The following is a 24,622-nucleotide window of genomic DNA, read 5'->3' on the forward strand; positions in this document are numbered from 1 at the left end:
AAAGCAATACTACGCCAGGTTTCGAGCCTTAAGCGTAGCGTGGTCCGGTAGTTACGCTTTACACAACGTGACTACTGACGTCATACCAGCGCCAGAGCTGGGCTACCAAGTCGGCTCTTCAGCGTAGCGTGGCTCGTAGCCACGCCGGGCGTTTCGCGCTTCTCCCACTAGGTGCGCTGTAGTCTAACAGGTGGTGTGACGTCATAAGTGACGCGAAGATGGGCTACCAAGTCGGCTCTTGTTGTTGTTGTTGTGGCTGTAGGAAGAAGGAAAAGAAAATGCACGGGCCTGCTACTGGCTCTGTAGCTGAGCCACCGTTTTCTTAGATTGGTTTATAGGAAGGGAAAGGCGCAGTAACTGTCTCACTTGTTTTCTGTGGACACCTCAACCGCGCCGTAAGGGAAGGGAGGAAGGTGAAAGTGAAAGTAGAAAGAGAGAAAGAGGAGCCGTAGTGGAGGGCTACGGCGTAATTTCGACCACCTGGGGATCTTTAACGTGTGCTGACATCGCACAGCACACGGACGCCTCTTCGTTTCGCCTCCATCGAAACGCAGCCGCCGAGGCCGGGTTCGAACCCGGGTACATGGCACAGTAGTCGGGCGTCTTACCACTGCACCACCCCGGCGGGGCCACCTCCGCTGCCTCGTGCAGACAGAAGAGAAAATAGGGAAGAAAGAAAAGGAAGAGGGAGAGAAAGACGCGCGCCGCAACAACGGCCGTCGTCCACAACCGAAGCGGTGGCGGGTGCAATGACGGCCTACAACAGGTAAGCATTCTGTGGCACGCTAGCCCCCGCCGCAAGCGGCGTTGACCTACCTGTCCCAGCCCCATCAGGGGAGGAATTCAGCGTAGCGTGGCTCCATAGTGGCTCCTAGCCACGTCGGGCGTTTCGCACTTCTCCCACTGGGTGCGCTGTGGTCTGTCAGGTGGTAGGGTGCCTCGTTGCGCGCCCCCAACTCCGCGTCTTCCATTAGAGACACTTTGCCTCTCATGCTTTCGCAAACTCCTATGCTTAACTAAAGCTAAGCCACTGTGAATTTTGTTGAATCTATTCGTGATAATGCAAACTATAAAACTAAAACAATGTGTCAACGTTGGGTTACTGGAAAGTGCATGACAGTTGTATTTTAAACGTTTTACAATGTGAATGGTCATTATTAACGCGAAAGCGTTAATTCGCTATGTTCACAGATTTCTGTCTGCAGACCGCGTCCGCAAAATTGTGTCCGCAGCAGTTGCGGGTAATTGAGAAGTGGTAGAGGCTAATGAGTGGTGTCAGTCGATAGAGACTGACGTAATGTTGCTGCAGAAAAAATAATTAGGCCAATAAGTTAATTAAGCAATTAGAATAACTGGTTCACAGGAAATGGAAGGCGCAGTACCTGCCACACTTGTTCTGTGGGCACCTGAACAACGCCGTAGGGGAGGAAGGTGGGAGTGAAAGCGGAAAGAGAGAAACGGGTGCCGTAGTGGATATGAGGTCAAGGATGTGACGTCATGCAACCGTAAGTAGAGCCGAAAAAGGGAATAGGAAGGAATTGGCGCGCAATTTGAAAGTACCAGGCTAAAAGGGGTGAACAAAAAGTGAATTAATGTGAGGTAGAGGATCTGATGTCACGCAACCGGAAGTAGAGCTGAAAAAGGGATAGGAAGGGATTGGTGCGCAATTTGAAAGTACCAAAGACTAAAATGGGCACACAAGAAGTGAATTAAGCTACTAGAAGCAACCAAAAGCAACCAACGACAGCATCCGCACTTTCGCATTACTCCAATGTAGATTCTGCAGTGCTCTTTAATTTTGTTAATTATTGATTGGTTCACAGGAAGGGAAAGGCGCAGTATCTGTCACACTTTCTCTGTGGGCACTTGAGCCGCGCCGTAAGGAAAGGGAGGAAGGTGGGAGTGAAAGTGGACAAAGAGAAAGGGAAACCGTAATGGAGGGGTACGAAGTAATTTCGACCACCTGGGGATCTGTAACGTGCGCTGACATCGTACAGCACACGGACGCCACTTCGTTTTGCCTTCATCGAAACGCAGCCGCCGCGGTTCATTTCATAATCAGTGAACTGAGCTACGTAGAACGAACGGCGAGGTTATATAACTTCCTGTCAAAGGAGATTAGTAAGAAGTGGGCCTTTTATATATATTTTTGAACTAGATGCGACTTTGCATGATCTACTAGAAACGTAAAGGGATTGCATGAAAATATAATGGCTTTCCTTAATCTGTATTGGGCATACTTCCGCAATGAATGCTCGCATGGAGGCTTGTAAAAACATTTCATGCTCCCTGTGTACTTAGCAGCCACTTTGCGAACATAAAGTATTGCTTTGCCCCGCCTGGTGGTGCAGTGGTAAGACGCCCGATTACTGTGCCGGAGCTCCCGGTTTCGATCCCGACCGCAGCTGCTGCTTTTCGTTGGAGGCGAAACGAAGTGACGTCCGTATGCTGTGCGATGTCAGCGCACGTTAAAGATCCCCAGATGGTCGAAATTACTCCGTAGCCCTCCACTACGACTCCCCTTTCTCTCTTTCCACTTTCATTCCAACCTTCCTACCTTTAATTACTGCGCGGTTCAGGTGTCCACAAAGCAAGTGTGACAGATACTGCGCCTTTCCCTTCCTGTGAACCAATTATTATAAAGTATTGCTCTTGAATATGTGTCCCTTTTTGATATTCGGTGGAAACGTTCTAAAATTGCCTTATGTTCTCATTAAGTTCAGCGGCGTCCTCTTACCGCTCGAGTCAGGCTTGCGAACTGCTCCCCTCGTGTCCGATGCAGGTGCGGGCTGATTGGCACCTGACGACTGTACGGCTTCGTTGGGCTTTTTGCGAGGAGGCTTAGGAGCTCGGCGGGATGCAAACCTGGCCACGTTCATGACGTTCATTACCGCGAGCGAATTGTGTCTCAGTAATCTTCTGAAGGCTGAAAACCGGAGCCGGGAAGCGCCGCCCTTTCCTGAATCCTTTCCGCCGGCCTTATTAGGTCCGCTGTCCTGGATGGCTGTCGCTTTGCTCTTAATATTTGCAGCCTCCTCGTCCGCTGCCTTTGGCTTCCCGCTCGCAGATCTGCTGTGAGAGGCCTTGGACTGTACCGCCACCTCACCGTCCAAAGCGACCTCGTCGTCGGGATTCGCCACTTTCAAGCCGGACGGCCGTTTAGCCTTCGAGTCCGCCTGCTTCTTGGTCTCGGCATCGACTCCCGCCGGCTCCGTGTCTGAGCGGCCTTTCGTTCCTCGCACTTTCGACGCCCGCTGCTGCGTCGGCGAGTCTGAGAGTTTCGTTGGGCTCGTCTTCCGGTCGCTGCTTTTGGCCTTAGTTGAAATGGATGACTTTGCCTGGGGTTCGATGAAGGTGCTCCTGCTTGAGGCCTTGCTTTGCAGGGACCGGCCGGACTTGGAGGATATAGAAGAGGCTTTGCTCTGCTCAGATCCACCGCTTGCCTTGGAAGAGGCGACAGAGACCTTACTCTGCGTCATGCTGGGTACAGTACGGCGGCCCTTTAAGGCCTTGTCAGGCTTGTGTTGGCGGTCGCTAGCGCCAGCCTTGGTGCTGTCGGCTGTCCTCGGCTTGCCACTCATCAGCTTCCCGTCGCTTAGCTACGGTCCTGCGAAAAGGACGCTGTAGGCACTGGCGATGGACGGGCACCACTAAAAACTGCCTAACTGCAGCCGCTTGGAAATGGAAGCAGCGAAGTTCGTGAAACGCGAGTGTCGCTCATGTAGCTCTTCTTCTGCACATCCGGCGTCTCGCGAGTGTGCTCGAGCAGGCCATTTATGCCCAAAAAAGGAAATAGTAGTGTGCTAATAAGAGAAAGAAGACGTGGTTCACGTGCTGTTTTTAACGCCATTCAAAAATTCTTAATAGAAACAAAACGTCTGCCTTGCTAATATGCTTTGAATTTTTAATCTGTACATATAATTCTTAGTATTCTTCCACTGCGTGCGCTAGTAATTACCCTTTTTATTTTGGTTTTTCATATATACATTTCCTTCTCTATTCCCTAGCAATTATTGTTATTTATTTTTTTGCGATGTAGTTATACATCTCAAAACCTAATATCTCTGCACCTCAATTCTTGGCCGATCCCCTTGTGTGGGTATGTGCCACCAAATTAGAGAACAACAACAACAACAACATCTCCAGTCAGTGTTACTGTAGTCTAGCAACGTTGTCTCTGTAGGCGCTATTTCTTTTTGAGGAAAACATGAAAAAAAAAAAACAAGAATAAAACACAAGTATTCTTTCGCCGTTAGCTTAACTTTATTAGAGTATATTCATAGGAGGTTGGGGGGGGGGGGGGGTGGCCTACTACACCAGGGTGGCTAAATCATTTTCTAGTGAGGGAGTGCGTTTCCGGAGCTGTTCAGCGGCATCAGGTCGCACCCCAAACCAGTTATGCGATTCCGTCGATACACGGATTTTTTTTTTTTTTCAGTTCGGTGGAGAATTGCGCGGCTATTGGATTCCAAACCCGATCCTCTCGCACACGAGGGGGATGTTTTAAGTCTACGCCACATGGCATACAACGAATTATTAATGACATAGACAGAAGCGGAAAGGTAGGTCTAATGATTTATAAGCAGAAAGCGTGGTAATGTTGAACAGCTTGGGGAAAGAGCATCACTTTTAAATAGATAGCAAAGCTCTAGAAGTGGCAGCCGAATGTATCTTCTTAGGACAGGTAGTGACTGCACATCCGCACAACGAAAGTGAAGTAACTAGGATAATAACATTAAGATGTTACATATTTGGAACGTACTCGCACATTATGGCTAGAAGTTTACGGTATCGCTCAAGAGAGAAGTATAAATAGTGGCATCTTAACAGTATTCACCTATCAACGTATTAACGTGTTAACGTGAAGGCTAATGAAAAGGGTTCTACTTAGGTTGAAGACAACGCACAGAGCTACGGAACGAAACATTGTAAATGCAACGTTAAGAGATAGGAAACGTGCAGAAAAATAGCTCGAGTTACTGATATCCTAGACGAAATGAAGAAGAAACGGAGATGGGTAGGATATGTAGTGCGAAGAGGGGAAAACCGATGGTCGCTAAGAGTAAAAAACTGGATTCCAAGGGAAGGAGCGTAAAAGGAGGCTGCAGAAAATTGAGTCGTTGGATGAGGTTAAGTAGTTAGCAGGGGTAAAGTGGATGCAGCTAGCACAGGATCGGATTAATTGAATGAAAATGGGAGAGACCTTTGCCCTGCAGTGGGTGCAGTCAGGCTGATGATGATGATGAAGCAGTTTAACTTAAGGTATGAGGTCCCTTTTCCAAAACAATATCAAATACAAAAAATAAATAAATTGGTGTATAACAAAGATTGCATTTTTGTTTGGTTGCGCCGTCACCCGTCCCTTCGCAGGCGCGGCCGTACCTGTAAGGTGGCGGCAGTGGTCACTTGGAAGTTTAGACAGCCTGTCTTCTGCACACTTGCTATGTGGCAAAGACGGAAGAATAAAACCACGAGACACTCACAGAAAGCGGTGTGGCATCTGCGACTGTTATCCGTGGTGCCCCACTTAAGACTGCGCGGCAGTTTTCTTAAATGCCTATCAAATTAGACATTAACGTCGTGGTTTAGCGGACCAAAGCGAAGCCAAACCAAGAGAAGCGGCGTTACTGCACGCTATTCCGCTCTTAGGTATGCTGAACCTTCCGTCAATTTAGGCCGATCTCCCAGTGTTGGTATGCGCATTTGTTGTTGGAACAACAACGACGACAGTAAGATCAATGGCTTCTTGCCTCAAGGCAAGAACTGTGAGCTGTCCATGCAGACTGTTTAAACTCGCCTTCCATTTGTTTCACGATTATTGTCTTACTGAGCGTCTTTGCCATGCTAGTTTTGATGCACTCTGTTGCTCTTTGGAAATTGTTTCATTGGGAAGAAACATTTATTGGTGTGCGTTATGAGCATCGTTAAACGTCGCAGCATATCGACACACCCCGCTGCGCCACTTACCGCCATCAGATCTGTCAGGTGTCATCAAAGAAGATAAAACGCTGCTGGTTCCAGAATCTTCGTGGGGTGCGCAGGTGCGTTCACGCGCCTTTTCTCCTTAGGGGTCCTCCGTCGACGCGATAATACGCACTTACTGATGGCATCTTTAGGAACATTTGACTGTCATGTAAGGAACTTATACGACGCCTTGAAACAAGGCTGCATCTTGAAATGCTGCAGTTCCGCAAGAAAGCGAGATCAAAATCTGCTCGGAGAATCACGCAGGGTCTCTCCCACCGTCTGCGCGAATAGCTAACACACCTATGGTGGCTTATTCGTTAATGTAGTTGTCTATTGTGCCCGTAACGCGGGTTCAATCCCGACCGCGAATGCCTCGTTCGGATGAATTAAAATGACACCCGTGTGCTATGGTTTATTGGTACAGATTAAAGAGCAACACGTGGTCAAAATTTATCTGAAGCCCTCCGCTACAACTCCTATTTATCTTATTCTTCTTTATTTCTTCGTTCACTGCACGGACGGGCGTCTACAGTAAATTGACTCAGTTACTTGACTTTCCTCTTCTTGAAAGTAATAGTTCCTTTGTGCGACTTGAGAAGCAAGGCCCAGGTGTAGAAGGAGGGTAAGCTAGGACGGTAAGTAGGAGAAGGGTAAGGCATGGGGGAGGATAAGGAGGGTAAGAGTGAGGACATAGGGGAGAGCGCCTCGCTGTTAAGGTGGACATCAAGCAGACACGATAATCTTCATTTATTAATTGAAGCCTTTTTACCGGCCTTTGTTTTGTGCCCCCTTTGTTTGGAGGTCATGTTTGAAAGTACTTGTTATCTTTTTTCTTAGCTGTCATCTCTTCTACTAATATGAATGTGAAACGCAGGTGTCTCCCGTTCCGTACTCCTTTAGTGCAAGTTAAAGATCCTCAGGTGACGTAAACTAATCCAAACAATCCACTACGGCGTCCTTCAAAAGTTGGTTACCTTTGAGATGTTAAGCTTTGCGTATCATATCATACTATAGAAGTCATTCAACCGTGTTTTTCAGCGAACACTTTAGAAAAGTTTCTATACAAAGGGAGTCCAAATAATAGCTTTTTTTTTTTCGCAAACATAATATCTGATATGTCAGACACAATTAATTATGAAGTAAATTTTAATAAAGAAAAACTCACGAACTAACAAGAAGTATGGTTTAGTGGTTCGTGGCAATGAGGAGTTCGAGGGCGTGTATGAGACGATACCCTACTAGTTTTTAAAAGAAAAAGAAAAATAATTCGCTAAAGCTCTGGTGCGAGTGAAATTTCGTCACTTGTTTCAGCACGAAACGAACAGTGAGGGCACAAAGCGCACAAGAAGCTCGGTGCGAACGCAGCACTCTACGATGATGTGTTGTAGTGTTCACGGCGCCCAGTTTAGACTGAACGCCACGAGACCACGGGACGTCAATCGACCAATCAAAAAGTTTCTTGATATATGGCGGCATTTTTGATGTGGACTCTAATGATGTGGCATTAAAGTGAGATAAGGTGTCGCTCACCTCTGGTTTGAAGTATATGATTCGCACAGCCTTTTACCTCAGGCCCCTTGCTCAAAGCTGGTGACGTCATAGAGATAGTCAAACGAGGCTACTAAACACGTATTCATACCAGATGTTTTATACAAACTTCATTTAGTAATGATTGTACGGTGCGCGAGCAGTATATCGTGAACTCGTGACGCGCATTCGTGATACGCATTAGTGTAACATATTCGTGATATTTTTGTCAATGGTCAATTTTGGTATAAATTCCTGCATACATCACGTAGCGTTTGGTTGGTTTGTTTTAGCGATGTATTTTGTTACTGATTTCGCGTCGTGTTTATTTGCTAGTGCGTAGCTCTACACCGATGGGTCGGATTTTTTTATATTTGTCGTTAATGTAGTAGTGCAATCATCATGGTGCTACACTGTCTTGCCATTTACCAGGCTTTCCGCTACACAAAAGATGTGAATACTAGCAATGCTCGTCGAAATTTCATGACCAAAACAGAAGGAAGAAGAAAAATTAAACGGCCATTCTTGACTTCGTTGTGTAAACAGTGATTCTTTATTAACAAGCATTCCTGATTTGCCGCGTGTGATTTCTGAACAAAGTTGCAGGCATAAAGCATGTGTTGTTCACCGAGATATCTCAGAAGTGGTCCGAGGAGGCAGCATCTTTTCGCGCTAAAGAAGTGCGATTCTGCTGCTGCACCAACTCTCAGTCCGACCTCTTGCACCACGTTTGCACTTTGTGTATTTTACGGATCTTCTATGGGCTCATCGCAGCAAGTGAAGGTTCCGTCTCTGTGGAGGTGAATGCCTCTGACCACGGTGTCCAGAAGCCGCAGAAACACGATGAACGAAATTCCAAGGTAGATGCCATTTATTCGACCGAAGTTGTTAAGAACGCTGTTTCCCTGCAAAAAAATGCACTTATCGGTAGCGGTAATAACCCTCGGTGTATCCTTTGCCTGTTATCCTAAAGAAGGGCCGCAAAAGCCTCGTCTTGTTTGCAGAGACAGCCAAATGCTTAACAATTCATATTTTTCTGGAAAGGTTCAAAGATCTTTGACTTCCCCGGCAGTGCAAGCTGTATTAGCGAAGGTTATTCAAATGCCTTGGCCAGCGTGATTGCATAAAGGAGAAAAAAAAAAGAGACTATACGTACGTCGTATATAGGCATGGCGAAGGCGCTCTCTGAGGTGAAAGTATGAAAGTACACGGTTACTTTGCTAAGAAGCCTGTAATAAGGAGCACCAGATGAAACAAGGTGTCAAGTAAGAAAACAACAAAAGTAACAACCAAAACGCCCCTGAAACGCTGACGATGCAGAAATGAGTGCCAAGGTCAAAGAGGGGTGCTCAAATACGTTTTGTTTTTGCTGCTTCAGTCTACACTAGCATGCTACAATAACTATATATACATATGGATAGCGTTGTAATGCCTACGAGTCTGACGAAAGTGAATAGAAAGACCTGGCTTCTTACCTTGTGCGCAGGTCGGAGTGGTTGGCCATAAACTGATGAGAGAGAAACAAAAAGAAAGCAGACAAAACATCGTGCATGGCCCTTTTCGATATTAACTCGATCAGCACAGTGTATTAGAGGGTAAAGTAAAACAACGTGGCACTGCTACTAGGGTTTTGGCTGCAGCTCACAAAGGAATGAATTCGTTTAAAGGTTTACTCTGCCAGCAACTGTGGTAAGAATATTGAAACCGAAACTTTGCGAGAATAAAGGCGACTGGCCTTAAAACAGAGAGAGAGAGAGAGAGGGAGAGAGAGAAAGAAAGAAAGAAAGAAAGAAAGAAAGAAAGAAAGAAAGAAAGAAAGAAAGAAAGAAAGAAAGAAAGAAAGAAAGAAAGAAAGAAAGAGGAAAGTTTTATCGCCAAGCACAAGAGTTCGGTATGGTGAAGGAGCAGGGGTGGGTCCTAATTCTACGAACGCAGTGCTTCTGGCAATTTCAAGCTTATCAGCTGAAGATGAAGGCAGGGGGCCAGAGTCGGCCAGCAAAGGCACCCCCTTCTCCTTTGAAGCGCATACAATTTTCTTATTAGCGTATCTGACTATCTGGCATTGCATTCATATGCGCAGTGAGGCAGCGCAGAATACTGACTGTCGCATCATAGGCATGGGATCTTATACCCTGCCTAGGATGCACGCCTCGAATTCTTCTCCAATCTGTGAATTGACATCTTTTCAGGCTTCTTGAGGTGGTGCGAAGCTCTGCGTTCGCGTCGGAATTGTTCTAAAATATTGGAGATGGCTTGCATCTTCTCAGTCCTATGGCCAGAGCGTCACTGAGAAGTAAGGAGCGGAGCGCTGTCATAAACACAACAGCACGAGTACTACGGAGGGACAACAGCAGCACGCAATCAGTCTTGATTTTTTTTCCTGCTAAGTCTCTTATTTGTTTGCATCCTTTTGGGAATACGTGTCTCCAAAATTAAGGATATATAGGAGGCTTTGCTGCAAAAACAAAAACAAAAAACAACAACAAAAAACAAAGAACTGCTTCCATTTCACCAGATAGTGCCTTTCAGTGGGACCTCCATGTAAGCGACATCTTTCAACGTTGTGAAATGTTCAAAACGGCTGCAACAATTTTTCTTTCAGGAGCCTAATTTCATATAAATGAAATTTTATGCTTAACCATGGCATCAAGCTGATTCGTCGGCTCACTCTGACTAATGCTAACGATTCTAAAGCTCCCAGGTAACGTGCGTGATGCTCTGGGCGCAATAATTGAAGAGGGGAATTTTATTTGTTAATCAATCGGTTTTGATATAATAGTGCATGTAAGTTACCTTCACAGTCTTAAATTTTAACGTTAATAAATTTAGTTTATTATCGAAGTTAAGGTAATACTTCGTTGACAACTAAAAACCTTTTCCCTCGTTGTGTCATTTGAAGAATGATTTTCGTACTCAGGCGAACAGGAGACACCCAGTGAGCAACAGGGATCTCAAGTGAGATCACGTATCATGTGCAAAGTAGGCCTGTGGAAGGTAAGCTTCGTCGTGAATCAATAAGAGCGATACCTACTAAACACCGTTCCTTCTAATTACGCAAAAATATTTACACGAATATAAGCGTTGTCAATAACAACATCTGTCAAGCAGTGAACAGAGCATATAGCATTTCAGTTTTTCAAGTCTATTTTGACAACAGATATTTATTATGATACTGAGCCACAACTGGTCCTCGCAGTAAATTTATTGAAGGGTGTATTTTCACTACGGGAAGGTATCGGTTAAATTATTTTGAATCACAAAGTGAGGCATAAATTTCATGATCGTATTTTCTCAAGAAACTTAATGTCATCAGTACTTCGTCTGCAAGTATTTTCGGTAGATCCGTGCTAGATGCTTTCAGGCATGGCATGGGGAAACTCAGTGAACGCCTGATTCAGGTTTCCCTACTATTGCAGCAGGTGGTCATGCTTCCGGTCGAATAAGCAAGATTTTTTTCTTCTCAGATGACAGGGGGAACCTATCTAACATTTTGATCTGAAATAACCTCAGTAAATCTTGGTAACTTCATGAGGTCTTGTTCTACCAAATTGCATAAAAGTAGAAGTGCGCCTTGGTCGCCGTTTTGTTGAAACCGACATCCAAAGTGAAGGCGGAACCAGCTAAAGAACATTATACACGACGCATGCACTATATGTCTATTAAGGCACTACATATTCACACGTATCTTGATAAAACCGCTTTACTCGTGACACCTTGAATATTGTGAAGGAGACCAGCCCCGTGGGTGGAGAATCAGCCTACGCTCTTTATGTTCTCGATTGTATGGTTTAGCGTGAAAACTCGGTTAAGGGTCCCGTACAAAATGCATTGGAGGATACGAATACAACAAATTCCATCACTCCCACACAGAAAACTTCGATTTGTCTACCAAAATTTCTGTAATCCGTTGGTCATTTATCCATACCAGGTGTTCCCTTGGCTATGTCTTATAGAAGCCTCAATGCTGTCATATATGTGAGAGTTTTGATGTGGGCCTTATATTTTGAATTTATACGAGAAAATTAAAATAACATTGTTTTGTTCATTACTGCCTGAAATAGCAATTGCGGAATGCATCTCATTCTAGGCTTACGTTAACAGTCATATCCATTTCTTGAAACTTTTTTAGAGGTTTTATACTTTTTCGGTTTTAAAGGAAAAGGTTTGCTCTCAAATATACCGATTAAAAGATAGGCACATTGCCGAATTTGCTGCTCAGCTGCCCCTCCCCTTGCTGAGACGAGTTTTTGTAACTTCTCGCTTGATATCGCTTTAATATCTCAACATTTAACATATATGCCTCCTTTTAGAGATTAATCTCATGCTTTGGTTTCGTTACTATAGTTAACGACAGTAATCCGTTTGCTGTGACAAAGAGAACGCAGAGAATGATGGGCTTTGAGATGATGAACGCGTTGGTTTAGGTTGGTGTTTGGTTGTTTACAAGTAGTGGTGTCACTCTTTTTGATCGAGGCTGAACAATCCTTTAAGCGAATAATTAAGAAGAGAAAAGGAGGTTTGCAGGTTTCTCATCATCCATGCTTAATTTTCTGCGAAAAGGAAAACAAAATGTAGAATTACACAAGAACTTACGTTTGCCAGTGTGTTCCTCGATATTTCCTTGTAGTAATCTCTGTCGCTATTGAACAGAAAGAGAGAGAGGATAAAGAAATTGTACCGGCTGCTGTTGTTAGTGCCGAGTTCCTAGAGTGAAATAACATCAACGTTCGCTAATTTTGCGTGGAACGGTACGACACCATCCAAAAGAAATGTATTCAGAAACATTGCAGTCCATTTAGCTAAGCTGGTTAAACGATAAGTATGTTTGCAAGCTCTTAATGTGGCATTTCGCTTTCGGTTCGAGATTAGGCTTTCAAGGTAAGGCTTCAGAAAAAGGTCATGAAACAGTTGACTGGGGACCTCAGTGTTAATGCGGTATAAAATTTTGGGACCACTTAAGTACCTGAACGAGGCACTCCGGGTAATTGGCCGCGGCGATAGCTATGAGATTCCATACTTGCTTCCCACATGGAATCTCTGGGTTCATATCCACTCGACGAGTGTTTTTACTGGGGGAGGTCGAGGACTGAGGCTTCCCGGTTACCTCCCATTCTTCCGATTTACGTCGTAAAGTAGTGCTTCCGCTGCTTCGATAGCTACGAGGTTCCGTTCGCACTTTCTACAGGAAATTTGCGGGATCGAATCCGCTCTGACGAGTGTTTTCACAGGGGGTGTCTAAGGTTAAGCCTTTCCACATGCCTCCTGATTTTCGGATTTAGCCCGTCGAGTATGGCTTCGCAATAAAATAAACACGTGAATTTAAATATTAAATTTTTCTGACCGTTGATTCAGCCGTTGGGCTCCCTTTGACACTCTGGACAAGTTTCTTGCGCGTGTGCTTAACAACGACACTATTCAACCGCTACAACAAGGAACAACACCACAGAATAGGAAACATACGTGCACGTGGGATGGCATTTGCACGTCAGCTCCGTCGAAGAAAGGTCCATGATGGCTCGCGTGTTTGCCACACAGGCGTCATTTTCGTAGTCAGCTGCCGAACAGAAGGACAAGACTGTTAAGAAAGAGGAAGTGAAGCGCGCTCATTGTTTCACGTGCAATTAATGGAAAAAAGACGAAACTTAGGATTACCACTGCATATATGTACTAGAGCCCTTTGTTATTACATATATATATATATATATATATATATATATATATATATATATATATATATATATATATATATATATATATATATATATATATATATATATATTAATGCGGCCAGTAATGCGTTAGGACTGAGATTTCTGAGATGTTAAACGTTTACAAATATACTGGATGTAGCGTGCCGAGCATAAGCCTTCTTCTCTAAGAGCAATTGAATGAGCATTGTTTGATTCGATAGGTAGCAACGTTTAATAATTCGTGTTTGGTTACAACTGCCCATAATTTAGATGACGAAACGTAGGCTTACGCCCTTGAGTTGCTAAGGTGGTGTCTAAGCAAGAATTCAAAATTCGTCTTTGTCATAAATTTGACTTGTACCTGTGTGTGACTCTCAAATGAGGTGATATACCAATGACACATTTGTGCCATCTAACAGGGGGCGCTAATGCTTCGTTAGGCGACCAAAAAAAGCATAACAGGATGGCTACAAGCTTCTTTGAGGAGGAGCCCAAGGCAAGCCCAAGGCGCCAAGGGCTTTGTCCAAGCTCGCCCGCCAGCCGGTCGCGGCTCGGACGACGCGTCACGCTGGCGCAACGGGCGTGTGCGTCGGCCACTACGGGCGAGAAGCAGTGGTTCTCAGCAAGGTTACTGTGCTTCGCGAAGCCACCCCTGCACCAACAATCGCACGTTTTGTCGACACTGCAGCCATGTGGGACGGGCACGGGGAATCGCGGCACTGACACAGCCATGCTGGGTCCGCGCGGTGCGGGTCGCGAGCGCTTGCTGCTGCTGCTTCTGCTGGCGTTCGTGGCCGTGTGGTCGGTGGCACAGCGCAGCGGGCTGCCAGAGCAGGAGGAGGCGCCCAGCAACGTGTCCTCGGACGAGCCCGGCCGCCTGGTGGACCGGCGTGACTTCAGCTTTGTGCTGGACAGTGCGCGCTGCCAGGGCCGGCCCGACCTGTTCCTGGCCGTGTTTGTGCACTCTGCACCGGCGCACTTCAGCCGGCGGCGTGCCATCCGCGAGACGTGGGGCAACGCGAGCGCGCTGGCTGCGGCCACGGCGCACGCCATGGCCCTCGTCTTCCTCGTGGGCCGGGCGGCAGCTGGCCTGGAGGGTGCGCTGCGCGCCGAGAGCACTGCGCACGGCGACCTGGTGATGGGCAACTTCGTGGACAGCTACCACAACCTGACCTACAAACACGTCATGGGTCTCAAGTGGGTGGCCAGCCGCTGTGCGCAAGCGCACTACGTGCTCAAGACGGACGATGACGTTTTCATGGACCTCTTTCAAGTGACGGAGCACCTTGTCGCCGATCTGGGGCCCCGAGCCCCGCCGGGCCTTCTCATGTGCGGCCTCATTCGGAGGCCATACGTGAAGCGCAGCCAGCGCAGCAAGTGGCGCGTCAGCTTCCGCGAGTACCGGCCGCATCGGTACCCGCCCTACTGCTCCGGATGGGCCATCCTCATGTCGCCCGATGTGGTGCGTGACCTGTACCGAGCCTCGGCCGGCGTGCCCTACTTCTGGGTCGACGATGTACTCGTCACGGGCATCCTCGCCCAACGGCTAGGCATCGTGCACCGCGACCTGGGCCCGCGGCTGGCGCGCGACGCCGACGACTCCCGCGCCTGGCTGCGCGGCGACGGCCGGCCTCCACTGCTGGGTCACCCAGACCTGGACACCGAGCTCGTGTACCGCCTCTGGGAGCGCACCAGGGATCATGTGTTCACCCGGATGCAGTGACAAGGACTCCATCGATGCGTGCCTCGATACCGCTGTATGTGCTGGACATATGTGCCAGTGGGTACTCGTGACCAGTTTCACGTCGAGTGTTTATCTTTAAACTATATGGCTTAAATAGAGGCAAGTCAGTTTTCAGTGCCATCTAGTGCAGATGGTGTCATTTCTACCAACTTGATTTTGATGTGCACTATGTAAAACTAAACATTATTTCAAATATTTGTGCATGATTTGCACAAATGCTTCCTTTTTAACAAATGAAATTAGAAACATGGATGAACTACTAACTTCACCTGTAGCTTTGAGCATGCCAAGAAACGGAGTAAAAGCATAATACACTGCATCACCAACAAACTGTGATCCTTTAAGATGAGATAACAATAATTTAAAAGTACACTCAGCTTCAGCCACATGCATAATCTGAATGCTTCGTGGCTTCAGCAGCTTTTGAAAGTAACAGGAGCTGGCATTTTAAGCATCACTTTGCAATTGCAAGAAATGTTTCATCATGTTCTGTTTCCTTCTTTTTTTTTTCTAAATGTCAGAGAGCTGGGAATGAATTCTGGCCTGGCAAGGACTGAAGAGATACCTTGAAGATATCTTGCGAAACATCGAGTGCAGCAGTGACAGTTAACCTGCAGGTCTGTTTAGACATGCTGTTTATACACGCACATCAATTTTACCTTGAAAAACAATGGGAACAGGATAACCTGACCTTTCTTTGCTGGTTGTGGTGATGCAAACAGGGCTGGGCCCCGAAAGAGCGTAGCGAGGATGTTAAGCGCAAACTCTCAAAAAAGCAGGGTGCCAGGCGCGGAGACACTTCTGCCTATCGTTGTCCGGAGATGGGGTTTTAACCAATCAAATCCCATTGCCGAGACGGATGCCTAAGCCACTAGTCTACCTGTCTCTGAAATTACTATTTTATCACAAGGAAATGATAAATGCTTACATTCGCAAATGGGATACGCATAGTCAGTAGGTAACTGGTAAGCACTGGTAATCTGACTAGACTCGCACTTGCAACGTTCTCGAAGCATGCTCTGGAGGCACACCTTGAGGCAGTCCTGCAAATAAAAACAAGCATAAATATTGGCATATATCTGAGTGAACAAGCGTCTTATATCGGTGCCTTAAAAACGGCGATGCAAAACTATCTTTTTTAGGTCGTTTGTGGTAACTCAGTTCCATTCTTTGTTAACCTTAGCTTACGCACAAGTCATCCTACCAGGCGATTTATTGGGCTTGATATGACTTTAAAATGGCGCTGGTCTTTCTTGTTTTGTTCATTTACACGGCTTTTACCTAGGCGCCCATTCTCGTTCAGGCTAAGTGCCACCGCTGCGATTCAATCAGAATGTAAATAAGTTGGTTTCAAGCTCAGTAAAGTACAGCAACATTCTAAAATACTCATCACCTCTAGTTCGCTCAAAGATCGAGTCACTGAACAAGCAGGAAAACATGCCATTTGCACCTCTGACTCCTGTATCAGTGAACGGATTCTCTCATTCAGTCACTTGGTCCTTTCCCTACCAGCTACTGTCGCACTCACTCACTCACTCACTCACTCACTCACTCACTCACTCACTCACTCACTCACTCACTCACTCACTCACTCACTCACTCACTCACTCACTCACTCACTCACTCACTCACTCACTCACTCACTCACTCACTCACTCACTCACTCACTCACTCACTCACTCACTCACTCACTCACTCACTCACTCACTCACTCACTCACTCACTCACTCACTCACTCACTCACTCACTCACTCACTCACTCACTCACTCACTCACTCACTCACTCACTCACTCACTCACTCACTCACTCACTCACTCACTCACTCACTCACTCACTCACTCACTCACTCACTCACTCACTCACTCACTCACTCACTCACTCACTGTATATACCATGAGAGACGAATATTTCCCACTTGTAGAAAACGACTGGTCAGCAGTCATTTAACGCATCACAGAGATGATTATGTGGGCTTTCCTAATAAGTCTTTGCCATTCTCGAACTATTCCGCTCAAGGACAAACTGCGTGACATTAAACAAGAAAACGGCATGCGTAGAATGGAGCGGTTTACCTCTTTCGTGTATGTAGTTCCGTTCGCAACGAAGCTTTCGAGACGCGGTGGCCATTCGCTCCGGCATGGGTGTTCGTACGGTTCTGGAAGGCCCATGCGTTTAGTCTGAAAAAAAAAAAAATGAAGACACGTGGGTTCACGAAGACTGAAAGTATACGCAAGATATTATTTTTTGTAATTGTAAATTCTGGCTCTGTTAGGTACACAGTGTGCACTTTTGCGAAATGTGGCACACTACAATAGAAAGGTTTATCGAGAAAAAAAAAGTGCTATCTTCAACGTGTTGAAGCACCTAATTGCGATACGAAAAAAAGTAGCCAGCAAAGAAAAAATACAGAGTGAGGGGGAGGAGGGGGGGCTTTACTATCTATTCTACTCAGTAGCATTCGCGCCACCGCTACTATATTCAAGTGAGTTGATATTAGGTTCATATAGTAGCCGCGCTAACTATATCTCACTAACCTCAATCCCCCACAAGTGCTTGAGCACATGCTCTGTGGCCTGTACGAAAACCGACCCTACTTTCTCAAGAGCGCTGAATACAATCAGACATCATGTTCTTTTTTTTTTTTTTTTTGCCTGGGCTCATTTGGACAACAAACTCGAAAGTTCTAGTCTAGGGCACATGACAGTGACGTCAACGCCATTCTTCTAAAGAATCTTCCGTAGGCACCTAGCACTACGACAAAACGAGATGACAACCAACAAAGCTCGCTCCTTGAGTATCATTTCTTTGCACCACCGACCCACCAGGTGTATTCCAATATACGTGGCATAGCCTGGCTCGACGAAGTCTCCGTCGTCACAGGGATCGGCCTGGTACTCATGACCATGGACCATGATGAAGAAGCCCATCTCGGCAGACGTCGGCAAGTACTCACTGGCTTGTACGTCCAGCACCAGCACCAGGCCTGCACAAGAGAAGCGGATAATGTAGCCTTGTCTGCACTGAATCTATACACAGCGCACTCTCAGTTTTAACAAGCATTCTAACGCCATAGCTTTAAAGCCCCTTTCTACAGAAAATTAGGTTTCGTCAGCATTGTCGGCACTGTGAGCGAAAAACCGCAAGCACAGGTCAGGTGCTAGCCCACCACCAAATGTTTATCTGTTGTAAGCCGTCATTGCACCCGCCACCGCTTCGGTGGTGGACGACGGCTGTTGCGACGCGCGCCTTTCTCTCCCTCTTCTTTCTCTTTCTTCTCTATTTCCTTTTCTGTCCACCCGAGGCAGCGGAGGTGGCTCAGCTACAGAGCCAGTAGCAGGCCCGTGCATTTTCTTTTCCTTCTTCCTACAGTCGCAACAACAACGCGATAGTAAGTGTTTGACAAGGCCAGGGATGGATTGTGTGACTTCACGAGATCACGCAACATGACAGGAGCTGGTAACTCGGGCTACTTCTTTCACATGAGAATTTCACACTCCGGAATACATGGATTCCTAGTGAGACACGCTACTTGCAAGAAGAACGCTCATATGGTTTAAAGCCGTACTTGTGTCAATGTAAGGTTGTTTTTCACAAAAAGTGGTAGTTCAATGCCGTATCTAACGCTCATGTGTCAGATAACAGAGGCACAAAATAATGCTTAAGTGAGTAGTCAATTGCACGTACGCCAGGGAGCCACTGCCGGAAACCATTAATGCTGTTCACCAAAAATGCGGCGTCAGCGGCAGGCGTTAGCATTGTGAGAGAAAAATCGTGACCATGGCGCTGGCAGCTGGCAGCTGACATGGCAGCGTTACGTTACATTAACATGGCTTTACGTTTGGCAGGAGCTTCCAACTCGGGCCTCTTCTTTCAGATTGGAAGGTGATATCAGAATAAGCTGGCCACGACCCTTGACTTCGCGTTACCCCTAGGCCACGAAGGCACATTGATACGGCTTGGGTAGAGCAAGGCTGTATACGTGGGCTGGTAGCCTAAGCTATCTCCTCATACCTTTAAAGGCGGAGTTCGACCGTGCCCCATATGTTTTCATAACCACGGTCAAAAGGGTGCCAACTCCAACTCCATGGTATCTAGGCATTTTTTGATTGCGTATTAGTTACACTTGCTCCCATTTCATGCTTCGAGTCTATGCTGCTAACCACTCTGTTAAAGTAAAGATGACAGCTTTACTGTAGGATGTTATAGCTTCACTATAGATTGGTGAGGTATAGCCACTTTCCACACACTAGCCTATATTTCAGAGAAAAAGTGGCGATGAACGCCCCCAGTTAAGCTGGTAAGTTTCTACACCTGCCGTAAATACTTTTCGGGACACAGTACGGCGAAAAAAAAAAAAAAGGTCCTCCTTTAACACCAGGACACGGCTCCCTTGCGATTATTGGGTCGCGCACTGTAGTTTGTGCTCACTTGATTACGGAACCCTTAACTTGCGCTCCTAATATGCCGCACATTCTTGTTAGCATACGATACTAAGCTACTAAGTTATCCGGCTATCGGTCGTAAGCGACCCTACGACGTTGGTATAATGCCCCGCTCCAACTAAGCCATGGGAAGGTCCCCGCATACATTGCCTAGTACTAGTAGCGTGCTTTCCTCGACATTCAAAAGCCCTAGAAGGTTTATTAAGCTTCCACCCTCCCAACCTCAAATGAGAATCCCGAGTTGGCAGCTCTTCCCAACGTTTTGACCGCATGTGGCGTTGTTGCGCCACACAATCCATCCACCAATCAGAGCTTGGCCATGTTATTTGCCAAGTACCACGTGACAGAGACACGGTCGTGATTTTTACGTCGACAACGCCGACGCCAGGTTTTCTGCTGAGCGGTGCCCTTAACGTTATCGTGTTAAAAATTCATAGAAATGTTGGTCTTTTGAGGGCGTACAGCAAGAAACTGAACTTTGAGTGTGCGAGTCCCAGAATCTACAGGCAGGGTTCGAGGAATTTGGTTTGATGCAAAGGAATTCAGTTTTCTCGGCGTACCTGCGCTTCGCAAACTACTAGCGAGAGATGTAAATATAGTGAAGATGATGGCAGCACAGAAAACATTTAAGGACGCAATAACTGGGCAGAGAATAGATTGTGCTTCATCTTGCCGAGTTTAGTCCAAGCGCCTTTCTTACTATTTTTTTTTTGCATTGGAACTGCGTTGTTATGCAAAGCAAATATTTCATATTTTATATTTCTTTCTTTATTTCTCTTTCAGAAAATGAAAGAAGGAACTGCGACAAAAGGCGGTTGGGCCTGACGGGGTCACAGTTCCCCATACAGTTCACAGCAGCGCGCAACACGGAAAACAAACGATAACAAAGCATTACAGCAAACGTGGTAATTAAACATACTGGAGTAAAACCTAAATAAAGAAAACAGTGTACCACTATACACTCAAAAAGAAACAACAGAGTATGGCACAAAAAACACGGGGAAAAAAATTTCTACAGTAACATAACATGATAAAAATTTGCATTTGCCAAATACAAAACCAGACTAGAGCAATTATTCCACTTCCGAGAATATCAATTGCTTTTTTATGTCTCTTTTAATTCTGCGTTTAGAAAGATGAAACATTGAACATAGGGATGGGTCTTCTACTCTGACTCTGCGTTCTGACTCTTTTACTGCGTTCATAAGAACGCAAAGACTCCTGCAAGTATTTTTAGTGCGCCAACCATTGTATAACTTCCACTTCGCTTTTTAGCCGTTGTCTGTGCGATTATCACCGTGACCGTGAAAGAAAATAAATGCTGCCACATCAAGGTTTCGATGCCGCGCTGGCGCGAACAAGTCATTTCGCTGGCTGCTGCTTTAGAGAACTACGCCGCTTTTCTTCGTTGCCGTTCAACAAAGCACTCACAGGCTGAAGTCGAACATTCCGCTTGCTTAACCTCCACTCTCTCACGCTGTGCATTGCATGTCATCGCCAAACATGTGGGGCCAATCAGAGAGCTACACGACACATAGATATGGTTAATCAGAGAGTGCCGGCTGCTCGTAGTTGCAAAGCCTCCTTTTAGCCGACACCGAGGTCATAAGAGATGCTCGCGCCATTGAGGTGCCCGAACAGAAGAACGAGGTCTTCGAGCCGACAACGACCGCGAGAATTGCTCAGACTAACGGGACCGCGGAAGAGAGGAAACATCGTCTACTAGCAAACAACAATATTACAATAATTGTTGCGCATATAAAACGCCTGAGTAGCGAACCATTCGTGTGGAATATGATAGCGCACATACTTTACATTTGATTAGCTATGCTGAAACGGCTGTAATTTTTTGGCTAAAAGTAATGGGCTCATTCTCAACTTCTTTCTCTAATGGCTGATAAAAACTGTTTTGCAGCAGCGACGTAGTCCTGTAAATATTTGATAAAGCTGGCACTTACCTAATCTAAACTTATGGAACACCTTCCTTCCCAAAAGATCAAAAATGCGTCTCATTTAATAAGAAACACCCGCGCATCCTGATATGTCTTTCTAGAAAGGGCTCGAATGTCCGCTACATCTGGCAATCTTTCGTTGAATACGTTAATCGGATTCTGGGTGCTTGATCTTAACGGCACCGTTTGACCCTCGTTTTTGCAGGAAGACTACAACGCAAGAAACTATTTTTTTTTTGTCATGAAATATTGAAGGAAAACACTTCGTTTATTAATTGACTACACAGTTATATAGACAGTTTTCAGTTCTCGTAATATAGTTGCGAAATAAGGGTTAGAGTGAATAGTTGGGCAAAAAGGAAAGCTAGACATTTTGGTTCTACATTTGCTGCGCCATTAACGCGAGCTCCAGAAACTAGAAACAGTTGATACTCAGATAACGCTAAGCGACCAAGTCTGAAGACGCATTACTGAACGCCTTGCTCACCATTGTCGGGGCTCGACGTGCTCTCGTAGACGTAAAACTCCTCATCGTCTCTGCTGGACTTGCAGTGGAAGCAGAGGCAGTTTCCGTACCGGTTCATGAAAATTGTGCTGAAGAACCTGCGCGCCGATTCACAAAATAAAACGAACAGTGACGACAAACGTTGGGCAGCCTGCGTATTTCTTAGTTTTCAGTGGGGGTGGATATTTGTAAAAAGTACTGGCTTTATGAATAAGCTTATCGTCCAAGGTATCGTATTTCTGTGCTAAGTGAAATTTTCTTGTCTTCGGAGAGGGAAATCGCCAGAATTACTCGCCAATTCAAATGATTTGTAACTCTTAGCCCAGAAGCAAACAACATGGGCACTAAGCGTTTTGAGGGAGGGTTCTCCTTTAATTTATAGCTGGCTACAAAAGTTCTTGGGACAATTTAACTCGGAAAAAATCATCACAGCGTTGCATTATGGCCTAGACCCTCAGTGCTGACAGCATTGGATGGCCTGTGCGCTTACAATCATGCCCGCAAGAACTTTGGACAGTTTTCTTACGCGGCTTCGGCGAAATATTTGTTTTTAAAGAACATCCGCACATCGTGAACAATTTAAAATGAGTGTTTGTTCTGGTTGCATTGAAGAAGGATCGCGGCCTCATCAGTAATGAAATAAAAATCCAGAAAGAAAGTACTTCTTTCGGACTACTTGCAGTCGTTCTCCAGGGTAAGAAAAAGTCGAGGGGCACCTGCTTCAGTCCGAGACGCGGGCAAGCACAGACAAGCCCATGCTTATTCAGAGAGGTGTCTAAAGTCGCAATGCTTCCAGTTTATTGTTTATTTGTTTATTCAGTTACCCACAGTGCCAAGCGGCATTACGGTGGGGGAGCTTATACATAAAAAGCAAACATAACATAAGCAGTGTCAGCCACGGAGACAAGCCAAAATCGTTCTTCTTACCTGTGACTGCTGCAGTTCTGGTTTCCGTATGAACAACTCACGATCATGTCATCAAAACTGGTAGAGAGCGCATCAATTTGATCGTGTCTCACGCTGTTTAACTGTGCCATCCAGGTGATCATACTCTCTTGCAGACTCTTGTCCTCAGGGTTAGGCTGCGGACAAGCGCTCTTAGGTAAATGGCTGTTTTTAGTAATAGTAATTTAATCTTGAGAACACAAAGGACACACTTGTTACAAAAAAAAAAAAAAAAAGAAAATGGGAAATGTAAGCAATGACGTTTTGTTATTGTTAATGTGAAAGTTAGGAATGCCTAGTTTTCCCAGGCTGTATTCGCGCGCCTTGAAGGCTAGTTGCTAGTTGTTTGGGCTAGTTGCTAGTTCATGACAGATAAAAATGAAATGCAGTGCAACTTAAGGGCAGGGGCGAAAAAAAAAATGCGGGGCACCACAGCGCTGTGGTGTCCCGTCTCTTGTTTATCCATGTTTTAACATTGCGCAGTGTTGCATCGCTTACATTTTTTGCGACTGTCAGTTGGAATCAGCGTTGGTCCCAGCTTAGCTGTTTAACTTGTTCTATGAAATTTTATACTCAATGATCGCTTGGGACCGGTCTCTAAAGCTTATGCTCAAGATTTGGAGAAAATTTTCAAAACTTTCAAACTCCAAAGCAACATTTTTCAACATTCTTAAATAGCAAGTACAGTAGAACATCATATATTAGAGATAATTACCATTAATTTTATTACTTTTGAAGGGAAAGCTCAAAAACTTCCTGTCTCCGCTTATTTCTGTTTTGACAACAGAATGAGGTTGCCTCCGTTTACAAGAAAGAAAATAACCAAGTTATCACTGCAGACGGGAAGTCTAAATGTATATACAGTTTATCTATAAATACGCCTCATGAAAATGGACATTGTTCGAAGTAATTAATTTGGCGAACATAAAGAGAAAGTATTAAATATGATGGCACTGCTTTCTTACGAAAAGGCTGCCTCTTCCCTGGGGAGTTTTAAAGATTCCCTTCAGTAAATCTGAAATTAATTCGTCTGTTACGCATGCTAATTATATTTATTGCTCTGCCGACACGATCGGACTGAAAGTTTGTCTTTACTGGTTGAGTGTATTATGCACTTTATAATCTCATCTTTGGTGTAAATAGCTAAATTTGGTCATATTTTCCTACCTCGTAAAAGACAGGATTTTCGGCGCACAGCCTCTCTCGGAGCTGCTTCGGCATGTCGTATGAAGCGGAGAAACGGGCCCGGCAGAGCACAGACCTCTTCATCGGGTTCACGTTGCATACTGTAACGCCAGGGAAATGCATCTCTGTTTCTTCCTCGTAGCTGTAGTCTATCGCTACTGGAAACCGCCCGTACTCCAGAAAGACCTGTAAGAAGACGAACTTGTACGGCATACATATCGAAACGATGCAGCTATCCTCGCTGCTCCACCCCGGGGAGCTGCGAAATGTCAGTTTTACACACAAACAGGTGGCTGCAGGGCAGAGAAAAAATCGGCGCAACAATGGCAAACCATTGAATTCTCTGCGTCTCACAAACCACTCCTAGGCCCCACAGTAGGGAATAGTCTGGTGGGATTGTTTTCCGAGTGCATCACAAATAGATTAGTATTAATCCGGATGAATATATTAATTTTTTATGCGGTACGGTTTTCAGCATAAAAACTTCGACGGATGATAATACGAACTGGCGCGGCGAAGCTGACATAGGATGCAGTTTATGTTGATAAACAGGATAATTGTAGCACTAAAGGAGGACACACAGAGAGAGGAGAGAAGTACAGGACGTCGCTACACTTCCAACAATAATTTATTACGAGAAAACTCGTGACCTTCTTTTTGCGAC

The 24,622-nt window shown here is 45.6% G+C and overlaps 2 protein-coding genes across 2 annotated transcripts; one reads left to right on the forward strand and one right to left on the reverse strand.

Annotated features, from left to right (window-relative positions):
- Positions 1-13,647: 13,647 nt before the first annotated feature.
- On the forward strand, positions 13,648-14,907 carry LOC146190473 (beta-1,3-galactosyltransferase 5-like). The gene has a single exon (XM_084600168.1). The coding sequence runs from the start codon at positions 13,648-13,650 to the stop codon at positions 14,905-14,907; it is 1,260 nt and encodes a 419-aa protein (XP_084456294.1).
- A 538-nt stretch (positions 14,908-15,445) lies between these two features.
- On the reverse strand, positions 15,446-24,171 carry LOC146190474 (acid-sensing ion channel 4-A-like). The gene is made up of 7 exons (XM_084600169.1): positions 23,941-24,171; positions 22,756-22,910; positions 21,811-21,926; positions 17,752-17,912; positions 17,002-17,106; positions 15,857-15,971; positions 15,446-15,504 (listed from the first exon to the last, which is right to left on the reverse strand). Exons 1-7 carry the CDS (start codon positions 24,169-24,171, stop codon positions 15,446-15,448), a joined length of 942 nt encoding a protein of 313 aa, XP_084456295.1.
- Positions 24,172-24,622: the final 451 nt, after the last annotated feature.

This window comes from Amblyomma maculatum, chromosome 4, assembly GCF_055883805.1.
Source record: "Amblyomma maculatum isolate TAMU_Amacu chromosome 4, ASM5588380v1, whole genome shotgun sequence".
Taxonomy (NCBI): Eukaryota; Metazoa; Arthropoda; class Arachnida; order Ixodida; family Ixodidae; genus Amblyomma; species Amblyomma maculatum.

Excerpts from the sequence above, each read along its gene's own strand:
- LOC146190473 (XM_084600168.1), top strand. The coding sequence starts at position 13,648 with ATGGCTACAAGCTTCTTTGAGGAGGAGCCCAAGGCAAGCCCAAGGCGC.
- LOC146190474 (XM_084600169.1), bottom strand. The coding sequence starts at position 24,171 with ATGCCGTACAAGTTCGTCTTCTTACAGGTCTTTCTGGAGTACGGGCGG. Across the intron at positions 21,927-22,755 it reads CAGAACTGCAGCAGTCACAG|GTTCTTCAGCACAATTTTCA; the intron begins GTAAGAAGAACG and ends ATCGGCGCGCAG. Across the intron at positions 17,107-17,751 it reads CGTATATTGGAATACACCTG|ACTAAACGCATGGGCCTTCC; the intron begins GTGGGTCGGTGG and ends TTTTTTTTTCAG.